The sequence below is a fragment of the Hippoglossus hippoglossus genome, chromosome 22 (assembly GCF_009819705.1).
Source record: "Hippoglossus hippoglossus isolate fHipHip1 chromosome 22, fHipHip1.pri, whole genome shotgun sequence".
In the NCBI taxonomy this organism is placed as follows: Eukaryota; Metazoa; Chordata; class Actinopteri; order Pleuronectiformes; family Pleuronectidae; genus Hippoglossus; species Hippoglossus hippoglossus.
The window spans coordinates 24,761,729-24,772,043 of NC_047172.1; the positions used below are offsets into that span (position 1 = coordinate 24,761,729).

A 10,315-nucleotide genomic window follows, 5' to 3' on the forward strand; every position below is an offset into this window, starting at 1 on the left:
CTGTTTAGCTTTAATAGCAAACATTAGATGGCAGCACTGCGCCATTGAAGCGACTAATCTTTTAATCCGAAGAAGAAGACTCGCGTTGAAAGCATAGGGTTGAGAGGCGAGTTACGTCATCATGGCCAAGATGGCAGCCTCCATGGTGGAGAGTGGAGAAGACGCATTTCGTAAAATATTCAAGTTCTACAAGAGAAGAAACCCTCCGCCAGATTTCAGCGACGTCATCGACTTCTCAAGAGGTGTACCGAGTGACAAGGTGAGCGGAATGTTACGAGAAGCTGACTCCGAGTGACAGGTTGTGTTTGTTCAACGTGCACATTAAAGTTTGTAGACACATCTCCAGTGGTGTTATTTATAACTAATAGCAGCCACTGGACGTTACTCCAGTTCTGCGAGTGTGTGTGTAACCATCAGAATGAAAGTGAAGGCGAGGCATTATAAGTGATCAGAGTTAATAACCTAACCAGTCTCACCATGAAACTCCCCCAGGTCATAACTAACCTGAAGACGAACATTACTTGTACTACAAAAAGCATTATCTTATAAAACTGTACTGGGTTCACACGGATATCCTCTACAGAACATTGGATAAAGTAAAATTCAGACGTCTTGTTTCATTATGTTGACATATTCGAGCCAAAGGTTTTTACTGAAGGGGGTTTGTATGTGTCCCTGTTAATTAGTTAATACTGTCTACAGCTTTTAAATATCTTTCACTATTTTGTAGTTATAACATTTCTATGAGATTTGGTTGTGAGTGATGTATGAACAAAGCCCTCGTAAAAAACAACCTCTAGAATAAAGACAGGAACTAGAATGGCACTCAGTAGAGTGTACACAAGTCCCCTTAAATCCAATCAACTTGTACCAAATTATGCACACTTATAGATATTCATTCCCTATGTTTGCATGATTATTCTCATCAAGATCCAGGCATGATTCCCTGGGAAACCTGTGAAAATGTTGAAAATATCACCATCTCTCAATGTTAAATTAAGTGAAAAATTCCTGGATCTGCTACAAAACGTAATGAATTATACCGCATCCTTCCACCAAGTTTAATGGAAGTCCGTTTAGTTTTTGTGTAATATTGCTCACAAATGGACAGGAGTGAAAACAGAACATCCTTGGCGAAGGTAATGAAACTGGAAGGTTTGCTGACTGTAACAATGATACTGTTATAGTGAAGATTTCTGACTCAGGATATTAGACTAATTTCATTATTGTAGTAGTATTTCAATTTAATGACTCAAACAGAGGTATTGAAGTTTGATTACCACCTGTTCTCTTTTCACTGGACTGAAATAAGAGATGTTGTGGAAACAAAATAGCCCAAACTCAAAGTTGGTCTCAGTGGGAGAAGTACTCTCATCCATTAATAACCCAACGTAGAAGCAGAATGAGTTGTCTGCCATTATACCTCAAGTACAACATAACTGTAGTAACAAACGTTTTTATCTTGGAGGCTAGCAGAACCATGGGACATAGATTACTAATGTAACACAGTATCGTGCGTGCGTGCGCGCTTGATTGATTGATTGATTGATTGATTGATAGGTTATTCCAGCGAAACTGGACCTTGTTGCAGTGAGTGATACGGAGGCTGCCAGGGTTGGATTACAGCCCGTCAGAGATTGGAGAGCCTTCAGCCTGCAGGGCTACCCAGGTAAAAACAAATGGAGAGACATAAAACATGCAGTTCTTGACATAAACCAAATGCCAAGAGGGTGACACACTCTCAGACACAAACTTAATCCAGTGCTTACTGGTGAGAAAATGTACATGGAGCAAAATACAGATGGATGACAAATGAAAGGAAAATACAAGTTTGTCTGTTGGGGGACCTATGACAAGGAGCACAGAAGCTGACCAGGGCCCTGTATTACGAAGCCAAATTTGCCTATATCGGGGTAATTTCAGGGTAAATTCTGCGTTTCCGGTCATATGAAGCTCATTCACTTCTTATCGGTGGAAACCACCATGGCTAATCTGCTCCGGAGCGTTCTTAGAGGATCCCGTGGAGCTGCGTGTGAATTGTTAGTCTCTTAAAATTCTTTGACCTACTCTGATGAGTATCTTTATGATAGATATAGATTCTCATCAGAGGGAATGATAAACCTTTGTCAGCTGCTGGAGCTGAACATCCAACCTGACACGTAGGAGCAATGTGCTCACAGTACCACAGACTGTCTGCATTGATGTATTTTTCTTTACTTAAATTAATGATAATAATGAACCGGGTGTGTTAGCGGCAGAATGACCACACATAGTTTAATACTTTTATCCTTCCCTTTAAGTAGCATTATCCTATGAAATTAAATATTTATTTGGAATGGGGGATAGATAGTTTACAGATGCGCTCTCTCTCTCTCACTCACTCACTCACTCACTCACTCACTCACTCACTCAACTGTTGCGCGATGCACACTCTCCTTATGGATAAAGGAAGTTTAAAACAATGTTGGTTGGTTGGTTATTATCCCCGCCGCAAACACACACAGTACATCTCAATCGCTCCCTGTTTCCAGATGTCCCCTAGATGCCAAATGCGCACAGTCACATTCTGTGCGCCATGGTGTATGATATTAGGTTAATTTGTGTTTATTGACTAGTAATTGCAAAGGTTTCCACTTCAGTGTGTCCTCAGAGTCTGTGCAGAAATTGTGTCAAACTAAAGCTCATTATAGATCATCATGTGATTTAGAGAAGCGTTTCATCGCTCATCAAGAGGCGTCTTCTCTTCAGTTCCACAGGTCTTGTTAGTAAAGAACAGATTCATAGCCCGTGGCCCTGAGTTATTTATTTCGTTCCCACACATTATTCTATTAATGTTTTACCAGCTGTTCTTCCTGCATTTAGCAGCTGTAACTGTGTTTGTCTTAGTCTGGATAATGTGTATGTTCTCCTCCTATTTTCTAATATAACAGTTTGATCCTCCTTGTGAAATATGCTGTCATTTCACTTGTCCATGTCTGCGATTGGTCATACGAAGTAGATACGCCCCTTTCATGTGCCTGCGCTCAGATCTTGATGAGGAAAACCTGGGTTGACTTAACATGTTGATAACCAGCTTCCTGTGACTGCTTAACCTGACTGCGATTGTTAGGTTAAGTTCAGCTTGATCTCGGAAAGATATCCAGGGTATGTTGAACTCGCTTCGTAGTACAGGGCCCTGGAGGATCCTCAAAGAATAACATGTTACTGGGTTCTCTCTAATAGAGGGAAGGAACGCATTATTCCAAAACCTAATAATAACAACTTTATTTTAATAGCCCTTTTCAAAACAACGTGCTTTAGAGATTAAAATCTGAGCACACAGACAATATACAACAACATAACATGAAAAATTGTCAAAATAGAAACCGCAAAACATGTAGAAACAACATGGCAGATCACAGCATGTAAAACACACTGAGGTGAAGAAGATGGACACCATATTCACTATAAACAGTCTTCCTGTAAAAGTAGGTTGTGAGGAGTGATTTAAAATACAACACTAACTTTGCTAAAGTTCCTCTGGCAGGAAGTTCCACAGATACGGGGCTTTGACGGAAAACACACAATTACCTTTTATAACAAGACGGGCTGTGAGAGCAGTTAGGCAGGTCCTGCTTGAGGAGCGTAGGCAGCAGCTAGGCTCATTGGGTGCGAGACGTTTTATGATGTAGGGAAGAGCAAGGCCATGTATGGCTTTAAAAGTAATAAGAAAAAGTTTTAAATCAATTCTGAATTAAACATGTAGCCAATGTAGTGTGGTGAGGATAAGAGTTGCTGTATATGATCTTGTCTCTTGTGACCTAGAATAGAAGGAATGTTACTAACCCAACAAATTATTCCTGAATTGGAGAAAGCATGATTGCATTACCTTGGTGATTTCTGGGTCAAAATAAAGAGGGCAAACCTCTGGATATTTGACAAAAGTTCTGCAATATTTTTTGCACAAATCACCAGTCACACGTCAGCTTTGGGGGGGCAGTTAAAATGACCTCAGATATGGAATCATTGAGCCAGAGGAATATGTACAAATAATTTTTTGGATATTATTAGATATTCTCTAGCTTGTTGTTTTGATGATGATTGTACAAAGCACTGTCCAACACGTCACCTCAAACCATTTTGTAAAAGTATTTTCAATCATAACTGTATACTAATGGTCATCAGTCAATGGTCATTTCCAAACTTTCAAATTAATACGGGGCCAGCAGCATTTCCAAACTCCATTTTAGCGTCTCTAAAACTCTGGAGTAGCGTGGGCGCCAGGCGTGTCCATAGCACAGTTGTATAACTATGGTTCAATGTTATGGAGCTTGTTTCACTTCCCGATACTGTGTTCCATTACTCTAATATTCTGTGTTTTTCAGGGTTCATCTTCATCTCCAACCCGTTCCTGCTGGGCTCGCAACCCTTCTGGGTACGACAGTGTTTGAAGACGTATCCTCAGAAACCAAATGTCTGCAACCTGGACATGCACATGTCTTCATCTGACACCCAGGACATCTGGGGCAAGAGCATACATGGCCTCAGGTGAGACTGCCCTGAGCCAGTTCAGCGTTTTTTTGTCAAGCAGAAGGAAACTGCTGGATGAGCAGTGCTCCCAGTTTATTTGTTAAACTAGTTTCAGCTCACCACAGATCTTCTTGTGTAGGAAGAAAACAAGCATATTTCCCAAATTGCTGACTGCTCCTTCTAGGGCTGCACGATATTAGGACGATTTGCGATAAATAAACAAACAGTCTCTGGCGCACAGCCCAGTCACAGCGCCACCAAGTTGGGTGCAGACACAGGGAGCCATATATAGCTCCACTAAGTCCACTTACAGTGTTAATTTGGGTCTTTTCATACAATTTTGGACTGTGAAAAGTAAATCTTTTCACAGTTTTTTTTAGTGTCTCTGTCTGTAATTTACTGCTCCTTTTGGGTCTCTGTCATTTGCGCTGCCGACACCTCCTCCAGCTCCATACTTTAACTAAGTGTATAAAGTTTATAAAGGTTTATAAAGGAAGAGAGAGAGAGAGAGGTTCCACAGTAGAATTTAGTCGGAGGAGGCGGAGCGAGACTGTTTTCAAATTCTCTGTTTTCCTGAGTCATCATTTATTGCAGTTGTTGCCGTCTTTTGCGATACGTCGATCGCGCACGTTGATTTCGCGATGACGATAGATTTTCGAGTTGGATTGTGGGTAATGTAGCCACCAGGCTTTGACTGGGAAGAAGTATTTGAAAGAAGAATGTGTGGAATAGAGGGAATTATATCTGTTGTCCTGCTGTAACACTGACAAGGAGTGCAACGCTTAATCAGTGCACAACTCTTGCTCATTTAGATTTAAGCTTCTTGTTAGAAGCTTGGTTTGCTTAGTGACAGTGTACCAGTCCTGATTTTAGCAGCTTGCCTCTGTAAGTGTGCTCTGTGTTTGATTCCCTCCACAGCTGTCCTCCCTCTGGAAAGAGAGAACCAAAGACTCTACTGGAGAGGCTGCGCTGGGTTACTCTGGGATATCATTACAACTGGGATACCAAGGTTGGTGATACACCCTTCTTTTTCTCAGGTTAATTCCATCCATACTAATTTGATGTTGTTTGATAATGCATTAAATTACCTATGTTTATTGGAGACGTCAAGTGCTGCTTGCCCTTTTGTAGTTGTAGACACAGACACCCATGTTCACTTCCTGATTAGGTCTAATCAGTCACGATGTATCCTTCCCTGATTTATAACACTCCTATCACTTGACCCTTTTTCAGAAGAAAGCAAATGGCATTAGCCTCGGCTACCAGTGGAGAAAGCGACATTGATTACTGTTGTGATTATTATACCTTAAGCGTGACACCATTAAATGGTGTGCCTTTGGGTATTCAATAAATTTGGCCATCAGAAAAATATTGAATATTTATATAAAAAATATTAAATATTAAATAACTAATTGATTAAAGTTACCTCGGGGCACCACCCTTCAAAGGAAGGGAAAAGATAGCCAATTTATTGATTAAGTCTCATTAAAGTACTAACTACAAATTTGGAACTCTGATTTATAATTAAATTAATAACTATAACCAAAATTACCACATAAGTAGTTAGCAAAGTTGAAGGATATGGAGTTCTTGACAGTGTAGAGGTTGGCAAAATTCATACTTATGCAACATTAATGAAGACAACATTTGTATTAAAGAAAAACATTTATTGTGAAAATGATAAAAGTATAAACACACAAACTAACTAAGTGTACTTACTAAATACGTGTGTGTGTGTGTGTGTGTGTGTGTGTGTGTGTGTGTGTGTGTGTGTGTGTGTGTGTGTGTGTGTGTGTGTGTGTGTGTGTGTGTGTGTGTGTGTGTGTGTGTGTGTGTGTGTGTGCGTGTGTGTGTGTGTGCGTGTGTGTGCTTTCAAAATGGCTGCTGGCCACGATGAAGACAAAAGACCCCTGGAGTGTTGGGGTCATGTGGCTGAGATCACATGTATGTGTTAAGTTTGGGGAGAGGAGTGTGTGAGGTGTTGGTGCCAGGTTAGAGAAAGTAGTTAGTTGCATGCAAAGAAAGAATCTGATTCTATGAAGAGCAAAACAGAACTAACATTTGCTTTCAAATAACGTAATACCAAATATCACATCACAAATCAAACTTATAAAACAACACTTGAATAGAATTCAACAGTCCTGTGCATAGCCTAATGTAATTATTAAGCCCAGTTGTGTTACCAGTCCATGAAAAGGGGGAAAAGGTTAATGTGCGGTTTGAAGTCCAGTGAAGTGGTCTTGCTGGTTTGTGGCTTCTGTTGTTGTAGTTCTGCTGGCAAGACGTTTTGTCGATGCAGCTCTCTGAAGTTCTTAGGCAGGCTCTCGCGTCGCTGCCTTTCTGAAGGTTTTAGCAGTCTGCTCCAGGCAGGTGGAAGTGTTTGGTTAGGGAGAGTTTCTCCCTGGCTGGGTGAGCAGGAGATTTACACCTCTCCTCCAGGAGAAGTGAGTAGAAAGAGGGAGAAAAGAGAGGGAACTAGGCTTATATCGGCCTGGTGACCTCAATACTAGTCCCAACTCTACAAACACTTGACTTTGGTAGCAGTGATTTTATAAAACTACAACTGCCTACATGTGCAGGAGGCAAAATAATAATGAGGTTTTCAGCTAAAACCCTTGTTTGGACGGAGATCGTTTTAGTTTTAAAAATGAAAATGTATTGGTGTGGATGTTGCCTTAGAACATCCTCACCACGTTCATTCATATCTACAGAGTATGTACAGTATAGCTGGGTAACGTCATGTCAAAGGTTCTCGACATTAATTTAATCTGAAAACAAAGATTACATTACATTACATTTAGCTGACGCTTTTATCCAAAGCGACTTACAATAAGTGCATTCAACCATGAGGGTACAAACCCAGAACAACAAGAATCGAGAAAGTACAATTTCTTCAAAAAAACTACAAAGTGCTATAAGTAAGTGCCATTTAAGTGCTACTAAATTGTTAGTTTAAAATTTTTATTCAAGGTATAGTCGGAAGAGGTGTGTTTTTAGTTTGCAGCGGAAGATGTGTAAACTTTCTGATGTCCGGATGTCCATGGGGAGCTCATTCCACCATTTAGGAGCCAGGACAGCAAACAGTCGTGATTTTGATGAGTGTTTAGCTCGCAGTGAGGGAGCAACAAGCGATTGGCCGAAACAGATCGGAGTGAACGGGCTCGGGTGTAACGTTTGACCATGTCCTGGATGTAGACTGGGCCCGATCCGTTCGCAGCACGGTATGTTGGCAGTAAGGGAGAGTTGGCTGTCGAGTGTCACACCCAGGTTCCTAGCAGTCTGAGTGGGGGTTAACACAGAGTTGTCAAAGTTAATAGTCAGGTCATGGGTGGGAGAGTCTTTCCCTGGAAGGAAAAGTAGTTCAGTCTTGTCAAGGTTAATTTTCAGGTGGTGTGCAGACATCCACTGAGAGATGTCAGTCAGACAGGCAGAGATTTGTGCTGCTACCTGTGTTTCAGATTGGGGAAAAGAGAGGATTAGTTGGGTGTCATCAGCATAGCTATGGTAGGAAAAGCCATGTGAGTGAATGACAGAGCCGAGAGAGTTGGTGTACAGAGAGAAGAGGAGGGGACCCAGGACGGAACCTTGAGGGACCCCAGTAGTGAGAGGACAAGGTTCAGACACAGATCCTCTCCAAGTTACCCGATAAATGCGGTCATTGAGGTAGGATGAGAGCAGGGAGAGAGCAGAGCCTGAGATAAAAGTAATAATAATAAAAAGTAAGCATTATTCACAAATACAGAAATCATGAAATCCCAAAAAGTTCAAAAGGCTAAACATGACAATCCACTGATTAAAGAAGATTAAATGAGATAAAAGTTTGTGTGTGTTAGTTAAGTGTAATTGTGTGCACATGTGACTGAGTCTGTATATTTACATTTTACATTCAGTACAGCAGCGTTGTCCACTTTATAATTCCTCTTTTATTCTTGCACAGTTTATGAGATGAGGGCCAGAAGGAATATCCAGACATCCAGACCGAAATTGAGTAAATAATTTACTAGTTCATTTTTTAGTCTATTTAAAATCTTGTTTTGAGTACCTTTGGTTATCTGGGAACAAGTTAGTATACAGACGATGAAAGAAAACACTTATAGCAACATATCTCCTCACATTGCTTTGCTTCTGTAATGGACCAAGTGTTTCTTTTATTGTTCCATTCACAGACTTACTCTGCAAACCATTACACTCCTTTCCCAGCTGAGCTGAACCTGCTGTCCTTCCAAATAACAGCCGCCTGTGGGTTTCCAGGATTTAACGCAGAGGCTGGAATCCTCAACTACTACAGATCAGATTCCTCTCTGGGAATCCACGTGGATGAATCTGAACTGGATCACAGCCGGCCGCTGCTGTCATTCAGGTGAGAGGGGCGAAAAGTCAGCTGAGAGGATGGAATTCTTCTACCCTTGTAGAGTTTTAGAATCCTGATGCCGTTGTTTTATTGCACCAGTAATCCAGACTGCAGTTTGGTCAACCACAGAAAAATATTGCCACCCCTTAACTATACATCTTGTTTTGTTTTTTAATAGTTTTGGGCAATCAGCCATCTTCCTCCTGGGAGGTACATGCAGACATGACCCCCCCACTGCTATGTACATGCACAGTGGGGATGTGATGGTAATGTCGGGAGAGAGCCGCCTCCTTTACCATGCTGTCCCGTGCATCATCCCAGCGCCACAGGGACATACTGCTTTAGAGATGGAAGACTGCAGCCTGGCCTCATCCCTGCGGGACAGCACTGTGGTGGAGCAGATGTCAGAGCAGGACTGGGCAGTGTGTTCCAGGTACATCCAGAGCTCCAGAGTGAATGTGACCATCAGACAGGTGCTGGGGCCCGGACAGAGCTTTCCAGAAACACCCTCTCATCACCACAGGACTGATGCAGGCCAGACAGACGGGTACCATGAAGGATCAGTGGACGGAGAGAGGTCGAAGAGAATGAGGAGTAGTAGCTGTGACTTTGTTGATATTGGAAAGACATGAAACAGACCAAGGATTAATTTCATTATTTACATTTTACATTACACGCCTTTGATAAAGTTAATGCTCAGCTGAGTTTGTCTAACAAGCAGCTTCCACAAGACCACATTTTGACAGAGACAATGTTACAGAGGAATATTTTGTTTTAACTGAGCTAGTGGCTAAGAAGCGGAACCCTTATTCAGCAGGACAATTTGTGAAGTAGCCGTGTTGCTGCTGTTGGACCGCCAAAACCAGACGAAGTAAAATTGTTCAAAACTGTCAGTTTGTGTCAAAAAACCACTGAAAGATATTGGCTGAAACCAGCTTCGAGTAGCGTCATCATCTGAATTCAAATACCTAATATAATAAGTCAAAATACTATAATATTCACTTTTTTGTGAAATACGATTGGTTAATATAATGGAAACTATACCAGCATTGAAAGAATACATAGGTGGCCATATTTGGTGTCAATTCACCATATCCTACTGTACATTTCTAAATATTGGTTTCCCTTTTATTTAGATGTGTTTTATTAAAGCCTCTTAAAGTCAATGCACTTTCTTGACTCTTCTTCCCAGTCTTTTCAAATTTAAGTTTTCAGCTGACAGAAGGCAACTTAGATTTCCTGCTCAGTCCCATGCCAGTTTATGTTGTAGTCTGGTCTTTAGACTAAATGTTTAAACTAGTCTCTATTCCAACAACTAGAGATAAGTTAAACTTTTTAGATCTCCATTTTACAGGCTTGAACACTCTAGAGTGGTGTGGAAATCAGACGTAAACATAGGTTAAGCTATTCATTTTCAAACAAAATCATATTCGTATGGATGGTGTGTTGTATCCC

The 10,315-nt window shown here is 41.1% G+C and overlaps 1 protein-coding gene across 1 annotated transcript; it reads left to right on the top strand.

Moving 5' to 3' along the window:
• Nucleotides 1-5: 5 nt before the first annotated feature.
• alkbh1 (alkB homolog 1, histone H2A dioxygenase) lies at nucleotides 6-10,026 on the top strand. Its single transcript, XM_034575866.1, has 6 exons — nucleotides 6-259; nucleotides 1,561-1,669; nucleotides 4,365-4,527; nucleotides 5,428-5,518; nucleotides 8,676-8,869; nucleotides 9,039-10,026. The coding sequence occupies exons 1-6, from the start codon at nucleotides 122-124 to the stop codon at nucleotides 9,490-9,492; spliced, it is 1,149 nt and encodes a 382-aa protein (XP_034431757.1). The 5' UTR covers nucleotides 6-121; the 3' UTR covers nucleotides 9,493-10,026.
• Nucleotides 10,027-10,315: the final 289 nt, after the last annotated feature.

Bases quoted from the DNA above. Each gene is read 5' to 3' on its own strand.
- alkbh1 (XM_034575866.1), top strand. From the start codon at position 122: ATGGCCAAGATGGCAGCCTCCATGGTGGAGAGTGGAGAAGACGCATTT. The intron at 4,528-5,427 runs GTGAGACTGCCC...TTCCCTCCACAG, and splicing joins AAGAGCATACATGGCCTCAG to CTGTCCTCCCTCTGGAAAGA. The intron at 8,870-9,038 runs GTGAGAGGGGCG...GTTTTTTAATAG, and splicing joins CGGCCGCTGCTGTCATTCAG to TTTTGGGCAATCAGCCATCT.